Raw genomic sequence first — 21503 nt, 5'->3', positions numbered from 1 at the left:
GATACTGAAATGAAATATTTGTTAAGGATTTCGTTTTGAAAGAAGAGTTTTCTACCTGTGCTTCCATTTCTCTAAAACTAGCAGTCCGGGAAATAACTTTGATTTTATTATTGCAATCTAATTCTTAGAAAAATGGCATTGTTTCAATCTGCTTCTTTAAAAATATTGCACCCAAAATTTGAGATGAGTGCCTTCTAGACTTGCCTCCTTGGCAAGTCTAGTACATTGTGTTTTACATAATACCATGTACACCGCAAGGAAAGCAGAATCCAGACTTGTGAGATGTACTGTACTTTGTTTTTACTAGAACATCAAGATCCTTAAACCACAGCCAGATACAAGATACAGTAATAGTTTGGAATGGGGTTGTTTGAGAAATATACACCTAAAATTAAGGAACAGTGCACCTTGAACATATGCTCAGCCCCGTAATTCATTCTCAGTACCAGAACTGAACTCACTGTTTTTTCACAGAAAGTTCTATGCCCAGTTTACTCTAAAGCTTTCTTATTCTTGACAGTCCAGTTTTGAAAGAGTGAAAAGCCTTTTATGTTGGCGTTATTGCTATTGAAAAGCAGAAATCCTTGCTGATATACTGCAAATAGTCAAGAGATCTACTTGCAGGTCCTGATCTATTTCCATATCCATCCAGATACTCTGTCACTTTTAAGCATCCTGAAAAGGTTGCTTTTGCAAGATTTTCAGATTTAGCAGTTTGACTTGGGTATAAAGTGAGTTAACTTGGTACATTTCAAATCAGATTCTTACATGAGATTTGTCCTAATATAATTGAGAAGTAGGTTGCTTAATATTTTTCTTACCAATGAAAAACTCAAATAGGCCAACATTCCTTTACAGTTCAGTTACAGCGCTTTCTGAATACAGTAATTATGTCAGTACTGCAGGATAAATGGCAGCTAAACATATAAAACTCATCATGTGAAATCTTACAGTTGTAGCTCAAGGATTTCAGCATTTTTAACAATTATCACTCATTTATGTGCTTTATGAATGCATTGCCCTACCAAAGTCTGTTCTCAGAACTATGTTAACACTTAGTTTGTATTCTTGTAATACTCAAATGATTCAGACAACAGTTTAACGTTTTGTGTATGTATTTATAGGTATGTGTGATTTGTTCTAGTAATCATTTTATAATATTAAAGATGATTATTTAGACATTATACATTTAAAGCTACTGTGTAATGTAGCAGTATTTACAGTAAGTGTGTGTGAAAAGCATGTGATTTTAGCTTATTTTGTATAATTAATCCAAAGAATAGAGAATCTGTATGTTTGTAAACAAATCTATTCTTGGTGTAATCTTTGCCAAAAAAAATCAAATTCTGAATAAATATTGCTAATTTGCATAATTTTGTTTTGCCTTTTTTCTTGCTTTTTTCTCATTGAGAATTTTACCCAGCCAGAGTTTGGAAAACACAGATATGGAAAGATTGGCCATATGATTCCCATGCTTATATATTCTGACTAAACCTTTGTTTTTCACTGCCACATGTATGTTGGTTTCTCACTTCTTGCAGATGGAAATATTTATTTTCCCTGTGCTCAGAAATAGAGTTTACTATTGCTGGGAAGATGCCATTTTACACAGCAAGTACTGCTATTTTCTGAGTTTTATGTCATGCTGGCTTAGACCAAGTCTTGGTCTGTTTCCAGCCATGGGCATTCACAAGCCAGGATATACTTAAAGATGAAAATTCATATTCTGCAATAGATTTGGTACAAGGCTATATGCTACTGAGCTTATATAATCATGCTTATAACTGCATCTGTCAGCATAAAAATCTCCATTACTCAAAGTATGTGCCCTTAGTCTGGTGTCCAGTTGGCAAGTTCCTTGCATACTTGTAACTCAGTAAAAGATCACAGCCTTGGCACTGTAGGCCCCTTTATACACACAATTTTAAAGTATCAAAGCTGAGACTAGTTTATAATACTTTGGTGTGCTGCTCCTTATTCAGTTTGGAGTTGCAGATAGGATATGAAAAATACTGCGTGCTGAAATAAGTTCAGAGCCACCTCAAATCATGTCACAGGTGCCTACTTCACTATATCTACCACCTTATCAAGTTCAACATTGCAGATAACTTGGTTGTTGTAATTCCTCCTCTAAACACTACCAATATAATTTTTGAACTCTGAGATCCAGAATGGTGGTCAACCAAAATTCTTCTCCCTAGTAGCAATTCCCGCAACAAACTTTCCATCAACCTACGCTGTCTGAATTATTACCACTGAGGGGAAAAGATAGACCCTGTTCCCTAGACTATTAACAGCTAAGCTTCAAAAATGCCACCCATTTTCACTACTGTTCGTGCGAACATGATTAGCAACAGGACTGTAACCATGGGCATAGCCAAGGGGGGCAGGGAGGAGCAGCTGTCCCCCTAGATCAAGTAAAACAATAGAAATACTTAACTGACCAATCACCACGGTTCTGGCCCCCCAACAAAATCCTGCCTACACCCATGCTTATAACTGTAAAGTTATCAACAACAAAAACCCATTACATATCAACATGTTCAGAGAGAACACTGCCCTATTCATATCCAACCTGAATAATTAGATCCCCATGTTAATGTTGTTAATGAAGAGTTATGGGAACTTAGCGAAAGAGTTTGGGAAGCCACTGCTGTAATGCATCATTTATCTCAGGAAAGAATTCGTCAAGCCTTGAAAAAAGGTTGGCAGCAAATACGTGAGGACAAGGAATTTCCCCCCTCTTCTTTCTTTTGGACTCCCTGTTCGTGAGAGATCAGCTGAGAAATCGGGTCCTTTCCAGTTGCATGTGATCTATATACTAAAGGGCAACGCGTTGCCCAAGATCACAGCTTAAGGAGCCGTTCAAAAATGGACCACTACCTTGGTTCCAGGTTCATTTTAAATTTAGCCCGATTTGGGGGGGGGGAGAGGTGTTGCTCTATAACGGACCAGCTTCCCAAATTCTAACCCCTAATATTGCAAACTAGCAGGTCCCCCCCCCTTTTTTTTATTCCGGGGCCCGAATTGCTACGGGACAAAAACAATATTGCAAAAAGCAATTAAAAATCGCAAACGACCAAGGCAATAGGAGATAAAACATTAGTCAAAAGAAGAAAGGAAAAGCACTTTTTAAAAAAAAATTCCCAGAGGAATTAAAGAAAGAAAGAAAGAAACCAGCGCCTCGGGCTCCTCGGATCCTGCAGCCTCTGGGCTTTAGGACGAAGCAGATGCTTCGCTGAGCCCAAGCCGCGGCTGCAAAGGGAGCGCCCTGCCGGCGGCGCCCCCTCGCGAAACCGGCTTCTCCCAATGCCCGCCCCTTCTCCGCTCTCCGCCTGCGCAGCCGCGCCCCGCCGTCGCCGTGACGGGCAGGCGAGAGGGGACGCAGTTGATGGCGGCTGCGCGGTAGAGACGCTGGCCTCGCTGGAGCGCAGGGCTGGGCGGAGGCGAAAGGGACTGGCGGCGGCGGCCCGTCGGGACGTCTTCCGCAAAGGCGGGTGAGTTGCGCGGCCCCGAGCCGTGGCTCCGCTTCCCGCCCGCGGGGCTGAGGAGGAGGAGCGGGGCGTTTGCGCGCGGGGGAGAGAGCGCCCCCCTCTGGCGCGGGGCCTCGGCTCTGGCGGCAGGCGCGGGGGTCCCCTTCGCGAGAAGAGGGTGTCGAGGCGCTCGCCTCCGCGGGAGTCCCCGAAGTTTGCTCGCTTGTGCAACTTGGTCGGCACGGGAGCCGAAAAGTCCCATCTCGCACCCCGATCCTGGCCGTGTTTGCTTGCTGCTGGAAGTAAGACCCGCGGTAGCTTATGGTTAACTTTACTCCCAAGTTAGCCCGCTGGAAGCTGCAGTCTTGCAGGCAGATCCTAAAGCGCGTTTACTTGCGGGCACGTGCAGCCCCAGTCCCGCGTGTCGAGTTTGCTACATGTCCCGCGGATTGCAACTGGTTCGCCTAACGCTGCAAAGGATTGGGCTGATAAAGACTTTATGGCCACCTGGAAACAAGTTGCCAGGCACACGCAGGACCAGCCAGAGCATTGTTGTTTCTCAAAGGGGTCTTCCCAAAGGCCACCCTACTGAGTTTTGCTGGGGATTATTATCATGATGGGTGAACAGCTTGCTAGAAGCCACCCTTGGTGTGCTTTTCCTTGATGCTCCTGCAGTCATTCAGGCTTGTTCTGAAGACCCTCACAAAGTTGGCTCCTAATAGCACAAATGGCTCCTTTGCAAACTAGCATGCCACAGTGACTCACTGTTCCTGTGCCAGCTTCCTTATAGACCCCATCATAACTTGCTTTCCAGTGCAATCTTATACAGTTCTGTATGTCTACATCTATTCTGAAGAAAGCCCCATTGTGTTTAGTAGGACTTACTCCTGCTTAAATGAGCTTTTAAGTCCCACGGTGTTTGGTAGTAATGCACCGAAGCAGCATTTTGTAATGCCTAATAATAGCTTGAGCTATCAACTTGTTTTGCTTTGGTCACTCGTAGTTGTGATTTGGTAAAGATCTTAAGTTGGAAATTGAAATACTATTCTGCTCGTACCGGTAATAGAACATGCTGGGAAACTTGAGCTTCAAGAAAACGAATTGCTTTCACTTGTCTAAAAGAGTTTTTATTCAACAGGGGTAACTGAAAAGGAAACTGAACTGCCTTCAACAGAGTTACAGCGACATTTGAGGGAAAACAGATTCTGCCTTTTTGACACATCTGAGGTAAAATATTGCAGAAAGGTTTTTTCCATGGCCTTTCATTGTCTTTCTGTGTGAGTCATTCACCGAGGACATCTATGTATTCACTCACATGTCTTCACACATAACCTTGCTAAGGAGAATGAGCAGAAAAAGGAAGGTTTTGACAATGTATGAAAAAATAATTGTGCAGGATTAGGGGCTTCGTTGGCGGCTGCTCACAAATTTGCCCTTTCTAGGCATTCTGATTCCAGGTAGAAGAATAATCCAAGGGGGACACAGGTGCTAGCTCTGTCTCCCCTTGTTGCCATTCTCTTCACCCCCCATGATTAGCAATGTTAAGAATATCTGTCTGGAGTCTCAAACAACAAAATGAAAATAGTCCATCATAATAGCAGATTACAGGGATGCGGGTGACGCTGTGGGTTAAACCACAGAGCCTAGGGCTTGCTGATCAGAAGGTCAGCGGTTCGAATCCCCGCAACGGGGTGAGCTCCCGTTGCTCGGTCCCTGCTCCTGCCAACCTAGCAGTTTGAAAGCACGTCAAAGTGTAAGTATATAAACAGGTACCGTTCCAACGGGAAGGTAAACGGCGTTTCCGTACGCCGGCTCCCTCAGCCAATAAAGCAAGAGGAGCGCCGCAACCCCAGAGTTGTCCACGACTGGACCTAATAGTCAGGGATACCTTTACCTTTAATAGCAGACTTTGCAGTAATAGTAGCCCTCAGGTGTCCTGATGCTGTGTAGATAAATTATTGCAATAGATGCACACACACAGGGGTGGGTAGGGCCTATACTGCTTTGCCCTTTGTCATTCTCTTCACCCTCCACAAGTTAGAGGACAATTGGAAGCCTTCTGAACTCACGACTTAGAGCCCTGGAACTCACGACTTAGAGCCCTGGAAAATACAGTTCTGGAGCATGAACATAATAATAAGACTGAATACCTTGCCCTATGGGGTGCTCTCATTGTAGTTGCTCTCCATAGCTTCAGAATGCCTGACTAACACTACTGTTACTGCATAATCTGTTGGATTGGACTCTTTTCACTTTGTTATTTGAGGCTCCATGCAGATGATAACTTTTCGGAGATTTGGAGGATGTATAGTGGAGCTGTCTTTGCCTGTGGTCCAGCAGTATATTTCTAATTTTTAAATATCTTGTTTATCCTGTCATGGTCTTTGGTCACCTCGATTTAGCAGGGTTTTGTAGCATTTCAGGTGGTACCCCCCAAAAAACCAAGAGAAACTCTTAGAAATGTAGCCAGCAGTAGATGTGCAAATGTGTTTTTGTGTGACTGCTGCTTATGATAGTTCAAAGAAAAACAAGGTACTTACTCTGATTCCTAGACCAAAAGAGCTTTTTTTAAAAAAGAGGAAGAAAAAAAAAAGGACAGGTTCTTACCGCAAAGTAGCTCAATTCAGAATCCAGCTTGAATGAGCTGAATTACTTTATAGATCTTGGTGGAGTTTTGGGAAGCTGTTGAGACAGAAGCTCAGTTTACATATTACTTATGTTAGGTACTTAAGATTTCAAGCTGATGCAGGGCTGCATTTCTCCTGATACTGTGGTGTTCTGCTAGCTCTACTATCTGATGTCTGCATGTTGAACTGCTTGTGTTTAAGGGTTGTGCATGACGAGGACGCCGAATTGCACAGGGTTCCTAATCCTGCAGAGCCCCAAAGTGTTAGCAGTTGTTCATGTGTAGAGGTTTCTTTGGAGGCAACCATGTTTCAATGTGCCATCATCAGAGTAGATATAGCAAGACATTGTGAGATGAGAAGTGTGGTCCTGTTCTGGGTTGAAACTATGAGTGCCCTACACACAAGTAGCATATAAATAGATTTGTATTCTTCCTCCCAGTTGGAAGGTTTACTTCTCCTGCGATGTGACATAAATGGAAAGATGTTCTCAGATGTTTGAATTCACTGTTTGTTTTTACCCCCTTCCCTCTAGTGAAGTCGCCAAACATGTCAGGAATCAAAAGAACTATAGAAGAGATGGACCCAGACTACGAGGAGATCTCGCATGTACCTACAAATAAACGTCATAAAGCAGTTGAGCAGTCAGGTAAAAAATAAAAAAATAAATTCAGAAATTGAAGTGGGACAGAGATAAGTGGAGAAGAATATAGTCTGTCTATAGGTATTGGTTTGTGTTAGATTTCTGAAATATGCAGAACACTGCAGTTTTTCTTTCACACTAATAGAATTGGTTTCAGCATTTCTTTGTGTGAAATTCAAGAGCTTGACTTATGGATCAAGTGCCACCATTTCCCATTTAATTTTATAAAAAAAAACTTACCATAAATTACAATAGCCAGACTGTGCCCAAAGTGCAATAATACTTGGTATTACAACAATTTTCTCACATGTTTTGTGGCAGTGGATTATATATATTTTTAATTTAAAAAAAATCACCACCTGCACCACAGCCATGATCTTAATTCTCTCTCTCTCTCTCTCTCTCTCTCTCTCTCTCTCTCTCTCATACACACACACACACACACTTATATAAAAATATAAAACATTTGGGTCCAAGCTATGCATTTAACCAAATGTGTAGTTTGGTCCACATATGGATTGCTGAATTTATGTGTCCAACTAGGCTTTTGATGAAGATCTGAAATGGATTGAGTGATTGACTGTTTAACTTCATCAAGCCCTTGTAAGAGCTTTCTTTCACCAATCTTCAGATTTTGGAGCTGTCATTCATATATCAGTTATTGTATTGTGGTTCTTTAAAATATTACATATTATTCTTGCATTATTTTACAATGGGGGTGTCACACATGGGTGCACGCACACGTACAAACAAATAAGAATGGCATACTTTTTTCATTTCTTCATACTTGGCCTGGTCATTTTGATACTAAAACGCAAGCAAAAAGTAAGCCAGAAATCCACATCGTCTTCCAGGCATGGAGAACTGTGTTGTTGCAAATGGCCTTAACTTTCTTGCCCATAAGAATATTCTTCCTCTTTGTGGACTCTTCCTGAACAGCACGAGATGCTGCAGTACAGAAGATTGAGGCAATTATTAAAGAGCAGTTTTCTGTAGAAATGAAGAATAAAGAACATGAGATTGAAGTCATAGATCAGGTATACAGATTTCAAGCTCAGTATTCTATGGGAAGGGTTACAGTCACTATACTTCATAATGGGACTTTCATCTTCTCTCCCCCCCTCCCCCATTTTCATAGCGCTTGATTGAAGCAAGAAGAATGATGGATAAACTGCGAGCCTGCATTGTTGCAAACTACTATGCTTCTGCTGGTCTTCTTAAAGTTGGAGAGGTAAAACGGATCGTAATGGAGCATGTGACTTTTTGAAAGAAAAAAAAAATTGCATTTACCAAAAAAGGAAAACTAGGTCTGCAACCTCCAAGGAAGCCATGGTTAGATGGGTGCTTCTGCTAGACTCTGCAAGTGTCACAATATATGCTTTGATCAGGTGGACATGTTACCTTAATTCTGAGCAAAAATGAGATGTGCTGCTGCCTTTGTTGTTTCAGGGAACCAAGACCTGCGATCCTATGGTTTTTAACCATCCATCTATCAAGAGATTTTTGGAATCTCCCTCCAGATCATCATCTCCTGCTAATCAGGGGTCAGAAACTCTGTCAGTTAACCATTCAGAAAGCGAATCATCCCAACACATGGACTATTTGATGGGAAAGGACAATGGCAGCCTGGATGTAGAAGAGCGATTATCAAACAAGCTTGACCAGAGGCTGAGCAAGAATTCTGGGCAGGTAAAATGAACCCAAGGTATTAAAACAAGACAGGAGGAAGTGGGGGGATGATGTTCTTTTGTATTCAAAGGCAGACATGGCAAATATATTCCTGGCTTCTGCTGTGCCTTCTGAAACCCACAGAGATGGTTTCATTTTCAACACCCCTCATTAGCACTGTTGTAGAAAGGGGTCAATTACAGGTCTCATTATATTGCTTTTTGCTGCCTGTTTTCTGCTGATGTAGCACTATGTGCAGTGATAATTTCAAAATCATTATGCTCCATCATCCACAACATTCCCCCCTTCTTAACTTTATTTTTCAGCTTCTAAAAATATATATAATTAATATTCCCCATATACACCCCTCCAAGAAATGTTCCATGCATATACAATCCACATAATAAAGTCAAACATTACGTTTTTAGATAATGTAGAACTGATTACATCAGTTGGGTGCTTTCTAGTTCATGTCTTGACAGATTGTCCCAGAGTGAGCCATTAATAACATTTAACGGCTCTTAAGTTAGTACAGTTTCTACAACACCTTTGGAGAGGGCAGAGAAATGGGTTATTTTCACCTTAGTTTTTTTGTTTTTTTAATGTGAGAGAATTACGGTCCCTGTCCTTCAGAGGAATGAAAAGAAATTTAATCCCCAGTATTGGCAGACCTAGCCCTTTGCATGATGAGGCAGAAAAATCCGTTCATGGAATAGACCCTTTTTTGGTTCTGCAGCAGCTCTGCGTCTCCCTACTCTTGCTTAGATTTGCAAATGTACTAAACAACTTTAAAATGGTGTTTTAAAATATGCTGGTCGTTTTTTTCATTTTCAGGGTTGTTCTCTATTGACCTTTTGCTGCAGACAGGTGTATGTCCTTTTTGCAACTTCCTTGTATCTTCCTTGCAGGGGGGTAAAATTAGCGTAAATGTGTGCGTAAGCAGATTTCTAAACAGATTTCTGTTTTGTCCTCAGGGCACTTCTGGTGCTGCTAGAGGTCACAAAGGGGGCCTGAGAAATGCTGGTCACTCAAATGACGAACATTCGCGGCTGTTTGTGAAGAAAACCATAGTGGTTGGCAATGTCTCCAAGTTAGTACCCAAAGTCTTGTTCCTATGTGTTCTTTGACTGTTCGCCTGGAATATGGATCGCACCTAGAGAAATGGCTAAACAATGTGTGATTTAATATTTCAAAGTGATTCTTTCTTTCCCCCCTCTGCCAGGTACATTCCTCCTGACAAGCGAGAAGAGAATGACCAGTCCACTCATAAATGGATGGTGTATGTACGAGGGTCCCGAAGAGAGCCCAGCATTGATCACTTTGTTAAGAAAGTCTGGTTCTTCCTTCATCCCAGCTACAAACCTAACGATCTTGTCGAAGTCAGGTAACAGCGCTTTCGGCGAAACTTCCAACTTACCCCAACTGGCTGACAGATTTTCAGAACCTCGGTGATTTTTACTTAGGGGTGGGGTGTGTGGTTCCAGTACTCTGGGAAGGGGGTTCAAATCCTCCCTGGCTGATATGTGGCATCATGTGCCCAAGAAGGTAAACGCAGAGTAGTGCATAGCCCTTCCCCTACCCGCTGTTTTTCAGTCAAGATCTTATGCCTGAGTAAGCCTGTATCTGGAGCCCAGCAGAAACAAAAGGCATACTGAGCAGAAAACAGATGGCAGGGATTGTGCTCAGCTCCTCACCCCATCTGTGTGTCTCCTTAGAATTTCAGCTTACTGCCTGTTTTTCCAAGCCTGGTGCTGAGATGTGTATTTAGCTATACAGCAGCTGGGGAACCTAGGGTTCTTTAGATGTTGTTGGCCTCCAGCCAGCTCCCACTAGCCCCAGCCAACATGGCCAACGGCCAATGATGGTGATTATTACAATTTAGTACTCTCCCTTCACCCTAAGGTGCCAGGGCAGGTTACTAGGTAAAAAGGTAAAGGACCCATGGACAGTTAAGTCCTGTCAGAGGTCACTATGGGGTGTGGCGCTCATCTGGCTTCCGGCTGAGGGAGCCGGCATTTGTCCACAGACAGCTTTCTGGGTCACGTGGCCAGCATGACTAAATCGTTTCTAGTGCAACTGGACATCGTGACGAGTGCCAGAGTGCATAGAAATGTTGTTTGCCTTCCTGCCACAGCAGTATCTATTTATCTACTTGCACTCGTGTGCTTTTCGAACTGCCAGGTTGGCAAAAGCTGGGACAGAGCAACGGGAGCAGGTTACTAAAAGAGGAACACAACATTAATATTAAAACACAAGATTAAGCAGCACTGCAAACAGTTTAAAACAACTCAACATTACAAAAATAAGATCGGCCCTAAAAATATACATCTCAAGTGTCAAAAGCCAGGGTAAAGAGTCTTCAGCATTTGCCCAAAGCTGTATAATGAAGGTGCCAGACAAACCTCTGAGGGGAACTGTCGTCCAACATAGGGGGGACCAAAGATTATTTCCTCAGGAGTCTGCTAAAACCTTTCTAAAGTCAAGTAGCCAAGACTGCAAATATTAGGGAGGCTTGAAAAATTTGAGTAGTATGTTCGGTACTTGAAATCCTTAAGATTCTTTGGCACTGTCTCGAATACTTGAATATCACCATGGTAACTCTTTGCTGGTCTTCCACCTTATGTGGGCCTTGTTTGTTCTGCACCTCCAAATTCCAAGCACAGAAGTATCTTGTATGCAGTGGAAGACTTTTGTTTTGAAAAATGATCCTTATTTCTAGAGAGCCTCCTTTCCACCTGACTAGACGGGGCTGGGGAGAGTTTCCTGTCAGGGTTCAGATTCATTTCAAAGACAGCCGGAACAAAAGAATTGATATCATACACCATCTGAAGGTAACTTCGCTGCAATGATAATGCGTAGATGAAAATACTCTCTTTGTATTTTTATTGTTTTGCTCTCACAAGAGCAAATAACACAGTAAACCCTGTTTTCTATGCTAGTCCTTTTATGGTTCGGAATAGTTGTGTCTTCTGTGATGCAATGCCCTTCTCAGGGAAATAAATATGGCTCCCTCTTGCTTGGCTTTTAGAAGAGTCCTAAGTTTTTTCTTATTATAGTTTGCTTTGGGGTGATTTTAGGGCACTGTGTTTTATTTACTGGTTTTATTTTATTTAACAAAGTTTATATACTACTTGATTGTAACAAAATCTCAACCTAAAACAGAACAGCAAATAGCCCTCCATGCTCACACAAGTCAAAGTGCATAATATCCATTGCCAGTCATTCTGGCATCTGAGACAGAAAACCCTACATGTATCTCTTCCCCACCCCTACCCTCTGCAGTTAAAATACAAAAATAAGGAATTAAAACAACTTTCTGGCATTTTGTGGTACCCCAAACCAACTGCATGGGGCAAAACTTCCCTCTGTCTATTGGCAGGGCCAGTTCTGTTTATTGCTATGTGTCTCTTAAGTTTTGTGTATGTGTGTATATTTGCTAATATTTGTGACAACGACACCTAAACTTTTCCTTTCCTAATTGTTTCATACAGTTGGATAGGACGTACACAGGTCTACAGACGCTAGGTGCTGAAACGGTATGATTTTAAAAAGTTTTCTCAGGCTTTTCTTGTAAAACTGTAGAATGGAAACAGTGATCACTTTCTTTGGCCATCTCCGCCCCCGCCCCCCAAAGTATGAGCAGTAAAAATAGCTATCAAGCAGCTTACATGTTGAAAGCGACCTTTTAAGGCAGGCATGGGAAGCCTCTGGCCTGAAGCCCAAGTTAGGCCTGACAGGCGACCCCATCTGGTTGAGGCGATTTTGTTCCAGTTGCACCCACCAGTCACTCATCTGAAGTCATGTGTCAGGTGTGTGTCAGGTAAAACTGCATGTGCAAAGGGAGCATTGCAGTTGGAAACCTTGGAGTGCACTCATGATTGTTCCTTTGCAAGTACAGTGGTACCTTGAGTTACAAACACTTCAGGTTACAGACTCCGCTAACCCAGAAGTAGTACCTCGGGTTAAGAACTTTGCCCCAGGATGAGAACAGCGGGAGGCCCCATTAGCTAAAGTGGTACCTCAGGTTAAGAATGGACCTCTGGAACGAATTAAGTTTGTAACCAGAGGTACCACTGTAAAGCAGTGCTGAATACAAGTTGCATGGCTGGGGTCAAGTTCACTCAGGAGATCTCAACTGGATTTGATGTTTGCTGAAAGCACACCTGGGATCAGCTCCCTAGCAGATTAGCAGCGTGGCTTGCATTTGGTGGCAGATTTTAAGCAATACTGAATGTAAGCCCTGCTAGTTCAGATGGAGATCGGATCCACCTGGTGTCATAGCTAATGTTCTCTGAGCAATACCTGCATCTGTGGTTGGTTGCTTATACTTCAACTATTGGGTTACTTGAACTTGACTTCAGGTGGATTTTAAGCAAACCAACACAATTCCCCCAAACCAGGAGCTTCTGTTTGAAGGTTTAGAAACTGGTGTCCTTTGTATCTAAGTATGCAGTGAAGTCCCTCTCAGCACACTTTTAAAAATGTATTGTCATCAGTTGGCTTATCATAGTTGTTTTTCTCTTGAAAGGTGGTGGACGTTGAATTGCACCGGCATTCTTTTAGAGAAGAGTATGTCTTCTCCCAGTCTTCAGATTCTGATCTTTCTGATGCCCCCACCTCGTTGCATTTGCCATTAAATATGCCAGCACCTGTAAAAGCATCCTCACCAATAAAGCAGATGCATGAATCCATTACGCATACTTCTGTTGAGAAAGGTAAAATAAAAACGCTGGTGTTACTTCAGTTGGCCCTTCTGTTGTTAACAGCTGCGTTTGTGTTTATTAACTAAAAATAAAATTAAATAAAAATATTAATAAGGGGGGATGTCAACATAATATGTGTGTGTTAGAGGTGGAGGAGAATTTGACCCAGACTGGAAATTGGCTGATCTGTCCATCCCATAGTATGTATCCACCCTTACATATATTGGGAAGGGCCATAGCACTGTAGCAGAAGGTCCCAGGTTTAGTCCTTGACTATCTCAAGGTAGGACTGGGAAAACCCTGGAGAGCTATTGCCAATCAGTGTAGACTCTATGGACCAATAGTCCGACTAGGTATAAGGCTGTTTCCTTTGTTCTAAACAGTGTTAAGCTGTAGAGTACATTATGATGAGTAAATTCTGCTCCTGAAACTTATTGGAGACACATCCTAGTTGACGTGCAGTTTCAGTGGGTGTGCAAGGAGAGAAACTTTTTATGGAATAAATAGTCTGAATAGGAAAGCACAACTCTGCTTTGGAGATGGCAGCCTTTCAGATGTTGAGAGTTCATTCCGAGAGGCAGAAATAGGGAACAAAGTTGTATTTAACATTTTTATTTGTCTGCCTACGAACACTTAATAACACTTTTTAAAAAAACTTTTATTCATCAGGGTTCAGATCTGAAGCCGAAAGACATACAACCTTCTATTCCTTGCCGTCATCTTTAGAACGGACTCCCACAAAGCTGGCTTCACAGAAAGTTACTTTTGGTTCTCACGGCAACTCAGCTTTTCAGCCAATTGCTGCTAGTTGCAAAATAGTGCCTCAGGGTCGAATCCCAAGCCCTGCTGAGTCTCCGGGCAAGTCTTTTCAGCCCATCACCATGAGTTGCAAGATTGTGTCAGGTATGGCTTGGTTTGTGCATCGAATAGTGTTGTACAGCAAGATAAGAATAAACTGCCTGCTCTTGCACTGAGTACAGTTACAGTCTTATATATTTTGTGAGGAGGGTTGGGGGAGTGCCACGCATGTCAAGCCTGAAGCATGAGATGGTGACACTCAAGTAGGTGCTATGTCACATTTGCAGCCTCCATACTTAGGAGTAGTTTTGCTCCTAGTCTACTGAGCCCCTGTCTTCCAGGTTGTAAACTCTCTAGTTCGTAGGTCATAAGGGGCAAAATGCTAAGAAGCATTGCAAAAGGTTTAATGCTATTGGAGATGAACAATGTTTGTCCAAGAAGAAGCCCACAGCCTTATAGGCACATAGGGCCATATTCTGTTCATGAGCCCTGTTCTTGTGTCCCGCAAATTGGCTGGGAGGTTGTTGGGGGAAGGGGAAGCAGAGGGGAGATTTTTCCATCTGATGGGGCAATCTCCTTAGCATTATCTTGATAATTCCTTCCATAGTCCTCTAAAGTTTGCTGTAGAAGTTGTGATGGAAAAAAGTAGCACCTTCCAGTGTTCTAACTTCCTCTACGGAAGCCAGCAGGTCTCTGATTTTCATGGAGCTGCTCCTACACTTGCAGTAGAATCGATTCTGCAAAATGCTGCTATTGTTGTTGTCATTACGTTACCGTCACTTTGGATATCTGTCTGACATGTACAATGGAGAATCCCTTTCTGTTTCCTTAGGATCTCCAATATCGACCCCAAGTCCTTCTCCACTACCTCGAACTCCAACTTCCACTCCAGTGCATATGAAGCAAGGGGCTGCCACCCCTGCAGTCAATAACCCTTACGTTATTGTGGACAAGCCTGGTCAACCGGTTGGTGCAGCGGCCACGAGCACAGGTGTGGACTAGATGCGGGTGGGGAAGAATGTGCTCTCCTTTCCAGAGCCTTTGCAGTGTGTGCCTTGATTTGCCTCAGAGGCAGACTGCTCAGAATAACCCCTAACCCCTTGTTTGCTTCGCTCATGTCTTAATTGTCATTGCTGGATACCGGTGGAACAGCCATCTCACTAACTTTTGTTTTGTTTGTAAAATGTATTTTCCTTTCCTAAGACTCCTTACTCCACAGACCTTACGACAGCCTTCAGCAACCCAGTGCCCTCTGGATCCATCCAAAACATCTTAAAGACGCTGGGTTGATGAAGGCTGCCTTATAGCGTGCTTTGTTACCCTCATTCGCTTCCATCCTCTTTGATCAGTTTGCCAGGGACAAGCAGTTGTTTTAAAGCAAATTGCTTGTCCATCCTTAGTTGCATTGAGCACCTTGTTGCAGGTTTAGGCATACCATGATGGATTAGTCAACTGCAAACATTCTTCACTGCAGGCAGTTCCCTGTAAAAGTGATTGTGTTGTGTGCATGCTAAGAACATAGGAAGATATCTTACACTGAGTCAGACCAGTGGTCCATCTAGTTGTCTAAACTGACTGGCAGCAACTCTCCAGGGTTTCAGGCAGCGAGTCGCTCACTGCCTAGAGATGCTGGGACCTGAACCTGGGGTCTTCTCCATGCCCTGCCATTGAGCTACTGCACTTCACTTTCTCTACCTGCTTCCCTACAGTGTAACGCAGGCTTCCTCAACCTCGGCCCTCCACATATTTTTGGCCTACAGCTCCCATGATCCCTAGCTAGCAGGACCCAGTGGTCAGGGATGCTGGGAATTGTTGTCTCAAAACATCTGGAGGGCCGAGGTTGAAGAAGCCATGTAGAAGGTGGGGGAGGGGAACTTTCGCACCCAGAACTTTTCAGCTCAGAGCTACTGCTGAGAGACGGGGAAAGTGTGCAGGAAATGGTGGCAACCATCTCTCACATGATTTGTGCCTAGTCCTGGCAGAGCTGTAGATTCTCTGGGGCTGCATTCAGCATATGGGCACAGAAGAGGTGTATTGCTTCCTAGCAAAATGGGAAGCGGACTGGCGAATGAGCACCTGTCTTCTCTGTGGCTTTGTGGGTCGGAAGTGACGGTGTCCCTCTTTGCCTGTGAACCGCCTGCCACGTTGCCTTCCTTGCAAGTGGGCAGCAGTTGTTCCATTCCGCCAGTTGTCTAGCAAGGAAAAGGTGATTCTGTTCAGAGCGCTGTAATGTGACAGTTGTTAGAACACACTGAAGCTACGCCAGGATGGCCAAATGTGTGCTGTTGTATTTCTCAATATATAGGTAGCCCTGGAGGTAAGGCTACAATTGTTTCTCAAGGGACGGCATCTCCGGTATCAAAGATCCCTGGGAGCAGTTTGGTAACCTCTGCTGTCAAGGTAACATTCGTTTGTTTGGCTTTTCTGTTTTTGTTTTGTTTTTAGAAACTTGTTAAGGTGGAGTATTTTGTCTTTTAATCCTTGATATTCCATGGCAGTGTAGTGTCTTTTTCTGGAAACCATTTGTAGAGTTCTGGTTCATTTTATTTATTCATTAAATTTATATCCTACTCCTCCTCCCAGGGTGGCAAGCAGTAAGTGATAAAACATGGTTAAGTGTTTTATTTCAGCATCCCAAACATCTCTTGTGTTGGGTCTGCTTTCAAATGTCTCTCAAGTGCTCTATCCCTAGTGTTCCCCCACCAAAACCACACTTTTCTCTGTATTTCACAGCCCTGTTTTTCAGTGGTGTTTGAAGAAGCCAAAATGCTACTTTGCAACACTGTCGTGTGTGTCTCTATTTCTAAGTCCTACTGAATTCAATAGAGCTGACATCCTAGGTATGCATGCATAGGATTAGGGACTTGGGGCAATCTCCCCCCCCCCGGGTAAGGCAACGAACTTGCTTTTACCTGCCAGAGGAAAAAAATAGTTCAATGCGTAGTTTGGGCATGGCCTATTTATAAATTACATTGGTGGAAGACACATGATCTCCGTAGTCACAACATGTTTCACATTTCCAAAAATCAGCAAGTAAGCTGAGGTTATTTATTGAGTGCATTTCTTGTTAAGTGTGGTGTCGTCTTCTGTGTAGGCACAAATTTTGTATTCAGGGCAAACAGAGAGGTAGCACTTGACAACTTTATAGCTACCATTGTCAAAATAATATTTATGTAAACATTTGGGATGAGTGGAAGAGATTACAAAGAACCAGTGGTGATTGGGAACCTCGCCAGTAGAGAAGCACTGGGTGCAATTCATTTGGCTTTTTAAGCTGACACAGAGGAATAATGTTAATATACTTCTGGGCTGGGGAAGAAGTCTCAAAGGTACAGAGCTTGATTGTCGCTGATAAATAGTACTTCAGAAGGTGATGGATTTGTAGCAGAATTTGGAACTTTTGAATACTTGCTTATGTTACTGCTTACAATGGAGAATATTCACCATTAGCTAAAACATCTTAAGAAGGGAGATGGACATAAATCTGATATCAGGAATCACAAGACAGAGAAACCAGTAGGAGAACACTTCAGTCTCCCAGGACATTCTATACAAGATTTCAAAGTAGCTGTCTTACTACAAAGGAATTTCAAAAGTAGCCTGGAAAGAGAATTTGCTGAATTGCAACTAAAGCAATGACAAACCTAGACAGCATCTTAAAAAGCAAAGACATCACCTTGCCGACAAAGGTCCGTATAGTTAAAGCTATGGTTTTCCCAGTAGTAATGTACGGAAGTGAGAGCTGGACCATAAAGAAGGCTGATCGCCAAAGAATTGATGCTTTTGAATTATGGTGCTGGAGGAGACTCTTGAGAGTCCCATGGACTGCAAGAAGATCAAACCTATCCATTCTCAAAGAAATCAGCCCTGAGTGCTCACTAGAAGGACAGATCCTGAAGTTGAGGCTCCAGTACTTTGGCCACCTCATGAGAAGAGAAGACTCCCTAGAAAAGACCCTGATGTTGGGAAAGATGGAGGGCACAAGGAGAAGGGGACAGAGGATGAGATGGTTGGACAGTGTTCTCGAAGCTACTAACATGAGTTTGGCCAAAATGGCTTCCACCATTTAAAATGAGTTAATTTTTGTCTAGAATTGTTTCCTATGCAACTTGGGTGTTAATGCAAAAATAGTAGAGAAAGCCATTCCTTTGTCACTTATGAAAGCATCTCTATGTAGCAAGTTCTGTGCCATTTTAACCAAACTTGGCACAGGTTAATGATGGTGATTTGTAATGAACAACATGCTTTCAGTAACAAGCTCATTGTATTCGGGGAGATTTCAATGAATTGAAGCCCTCCTAAAAGTGAGGATCTCTATTTCTGTACCTAACTAGGGCTGCTAACCAGTTAAATGCACTAAACATTATTTTTGCATCTGCCAGTTGAGTACATTTATTACCAGAAGTGCAGAGGATAGCATAACTTATGATATAATAAACAAAGGTATGATTTTAGAAGTTTAGATTCTCTTTAATTTTAGAATTACAACAGAACCAACAGCTTTAAGGTAATAAAACCTTGTGTCGTTAACTCTTCATGAAACCCAGAACTTTTTGCAGGCCCAGGATGGCTTATGTTCCTTGTCTTGAATAAGCTCATTTCTTGTATCATAGTGCTTAAAAAAATAATAATTGCATAGTTAACTTAATTGTCTGCTTTGTATAATTGTAGCAGGAAGATTCTCTCTTTGCAACCATGCCGCCTCTGTGTCCAATTGGGAGTCACTCCAAGGTACAAAGTCCTAAATCTGTGACCGGAGGATTTGGAACATTTACAAAGGTATTGGAAGACTTATTATTCTCTTTGCGATGTGTAGCAGCAGTGCAAGCAGCATTTAACAGTGCAATTTGTCATAAAGCATTATAAATGTGTGCTTCCAACTTTCAAGATTTTTGTTATTGCTTGCTCAAGCAGATAGAAACTTTATTTGCATTAGCTACTAGCCAAAGCAAACTTGCCCAAGTATTGAAAGAACCCATTCTGATTTTCGTTTCGCTCTTTCCATAGTGTCTAGGGAATATAATGACCTGACAAATTTGCCTTACCACCTTTTTCTTCTTTTTTATCGTTACACAAGCAAATGACTTTCTTTGGGGGAAGATAATGTTAACATATAAGTAATATGTGTGGTGCTTGTTCTTTATATATCAGTAAATATTTGGCAACTGGTCTGCCCAGAGGTAAAAGATTGAGCTCTGATACTATACAGTCATACCTTGGATCCCAAACGCCTTGCGAGTCAAACATTTTGGCTCCTGAACGCCACAAACCTGGAAGTGAGTGTTCCGGTTTGCAAATGTTCTTAGGAACCGGAACATCCAAGAGGGTTTCCGTGGCTTCTGATTGGCTGCAGGAGCTTCCTGCAGCCAATCAGAAGCCGCACCTTGGTTTCCGAACATTTTGGAAGTCAGACGGACTTTGGAATGGATTCCGTTCGACTTCCGAGGTACCACTGTACTGCTTCAGGGCAAACCAGACATGTTTCAGATATTTTTGCAAGTGTACTCCTCTTCTGGTAACTTCTCTCAGAAGCTGTTCTTACCATGTCCCCTGGTTTTAGGATACAGATGCAACTATGAACTTTTGAGGGACAATCATATATGAATTACTTAGTGCTCAGTCAAGTAACCTATTTGTTTATTGTAAAAAAAATAGACAGCCATGGTGTGAGAGATTATTATTTTTTTTAGTAGAGATTAAATTCTTCCCTTCCACTTGATTTATTTGAAGGTAATAATCAAGCAAGAGCCTGGAGAACCGCCCCAGCAGTCTCCAGCACCAGTGACTGGGACAACCTCTCAGACCTCAGTGCAGCAATACGTTACGGTGAAAGGAAGTCACATGATTGCTTTGTCACCCCAGAAGCAGATTGTGAGCACTGGAGAGGGATCCACATCATCTAAGGTATAATAGTTTTCATTTCTTTTGATTTCCTTTGGCTGTTTTCACCTGGCTGTAGGTCATCCCAACCTATTTTCAAGCTGTGGTGTGCAGATGTCGATTCGAACCTGGATTTAGTTGCCTGCTGTGCTCCACTGCTGAAATGTTTTAATTGGTTTCATTTATATATTTGTTTAAAACTTTTTTGGTGGATGGATGGAAGTATAGAAGTGCCTCGATTAAATAAATGCATTTGTGTCTACTAAAGACACTGTCAGTGCTTTGGGAGTGTGGGAAAACGCCAGTACAGAAACCATATACAGGTGAAACTTGAAAAAGTAGAATAATGTGGAAAAGTCCATTTATGTAAGCAATTGTTTTCATTAGCTACTGGAGTTTAATATATGAGATAGACTCATGACATGCAAAGCGAGATATGTCAAGCCTTTGTTTGTTATAATTGTGATGATTATGGCGTACAGCTGGTGAAAACCCCAAAGTTGAAATTGTTAATTTGGAGTTCTCATCAGCTGTACGCCATAATCATCACAATTATAACAAATAAAGGCTTGACATATCTCGCTTTGCATGTCATGAGTCTATCTCATATATTAGTTTCACCTTTTAAGTTGAATTACTGAAAGAAATTAACCTTTCCACGGTATTCTAATTTTTCGTGTTTCACCTGTAGTTTCTTTGTAAACCTGCATTTTGCATCTGGGTAGCGTGCCCTGCATCTGTTCCCACACAGCTGCCACTTCAGGCCCAGTTTGTGCAGCTGACTTTTTTGAGTTTTTAAAATCCCATGGCAGTAATATTGTATCGGTTGCCTTAGGTTATTACATTTGTTATCCATAGATACGTTTTGGTTTCTGATGGGCTTTTAAGTGGTATAACGTTCATATAATCAAACTTGAGTTATTTGATGACTGCTGTGTTTTGAGTCTGTATGTTATAATGCTGTATTGTTTTTCATGCTTTCCTGCTCTCTAATGGGCCAGTTTAATTAATAGATGGCCACAATCTCTTTTACTGTAGGTCATTAGTGTTCCAGTCGGGTCTGCTTTACCCAAGCAAGCTGTGGCTATCGGTGGTGGGCAGATACTAGTAGCAAAATCCAGCCCTTCAGTCACAAAGGCCGTTGGTGGAAAGCAAGTCGTAACGCAAGGAGTTGCAAAGGCAATTGTGAGTGGCGGTGGAGGGACCATCGTGGCTCAGCCTGTGCAGACTTTAACAAAAGCTCAGGCGCCATCAGGAGCTCCCAAAAGTGGAACCCAAGGACCAGGTAAAGCTATCTACAACTAATCCAGAATGCGGCAGCTAGACTGGTGACTGGGAGCGGCCACCGAGACCACATAACACCGGTCTTGAAAGACCTATATTGGCTCCCAGTACGTTTCCGAGCACAATTCAAAGTGTTGGTGCTGACCTTTAAAGCCCTAAACGGCCTCGGTCCAGTATATCTGAAGGAGCGTTTCCACCCCCATCATTCTGCCCAGACATTGAGGTCCAGTGCTGAGGGCCTTCTGGCGGTTCCTTCACTACGAGAAGCCAAGTTACAGGGAACCAGGCAGAGGGCCTTCTTGGTAGTGACACCCGCCCTGTGGAACACCCTCCCACCAGATGTCAAAGAGAAAACCAACTACCAGACTTTTAGAAGACATCTGAAGGCAGCCCTGTTTAGGGAAGCTTTTAATGTTTAATAGACTATTGT

The 21503-nt window shown here is 42.6% G+C and overlaps 1 protein-coding gene across 3 annotated transcripts in view; it reads left to right on the top strand.

Annotated features, from left to right (window-relative positions):
- The first annotated feature begins 3343 nt into the window (after positions 1-3343).
- Positions 3344-21503, top strand: part of YEATS2 (YEATS domain containing 2) — a 38339-nt gene continuing 20179 nt past the window's right edge. Inside the window, exons 1-17 of one of the 3 annotated variants that reach the window (XM_033149951.1) lie at positions 3344-3497; positions 4612-4700; positions 6633-6746; positions 7680-7777; positions 7879-7971; positions 8190-8429; positions 9383-9498; positions 9631-9792; positions 11128-11239; positions 11900-11944; positions 12937-13123; positions 13781-14014; positions 14742-14900; positions 16215-16309; positions 18581-18688; positions 19640-19813; positions 20828-21074. In XM_033149951.1, coding sequence (XP_033005842.1) covers positions 6647-6746; positions 7680-7777; positions 7879-7971; positions 8190-8429; positions 9383-9498; positions 9631-9792; positions 11128-11239; positions 11900-11944; positions 12937-13123; positions 13781-14014; positions 14742-14900; positions 16215-16309; positions 18581-18688; positions 19640-19813; positions 20828-21074 — 2170 coding nt within the window. In that variant the 5' untranslated portion in view covers positions 3344-3497; positions 4612-4700; positions 6633-6646. The remainder of the gene's footprint in view (positions 3498-4611; positions 4701-6632; positions 6747-7679; positions 7778-7878; positions 7972-8189; positions 8430-9382; positions 9499-9630; positions 9793-11127; positions 11240-11899; positions 11945-12936; positions 13124-13780; positions 14015-14741; positions 14901-16214; positions 16310-18580; positions 18689-19639; positions 19814-20827; positions 21075-21503) is intronic. The other 2 variants (XM_033149949.1, XM_033149950.1) reach the window with 2 other exon arrangements.

Source organism: Lacerta agilis, chromosome 5 (genome assembly GCF_009819535.1).
Source record: "Lacerta agilis isolate rLacAgi1 chromosome 5, rLacAgi1.pri, whole genome shotgun sequence".
Taxonomy (NCBI): domain Eukaryota; kingdom Metazoa; phylum Chordata; class Lepidosauria; order Squamata; family Lacertidae; genus Lacerta; species Lacerta agilis.
This window is presented reverse-complemented; position numbering and strand designations above follow the sequence as displayed.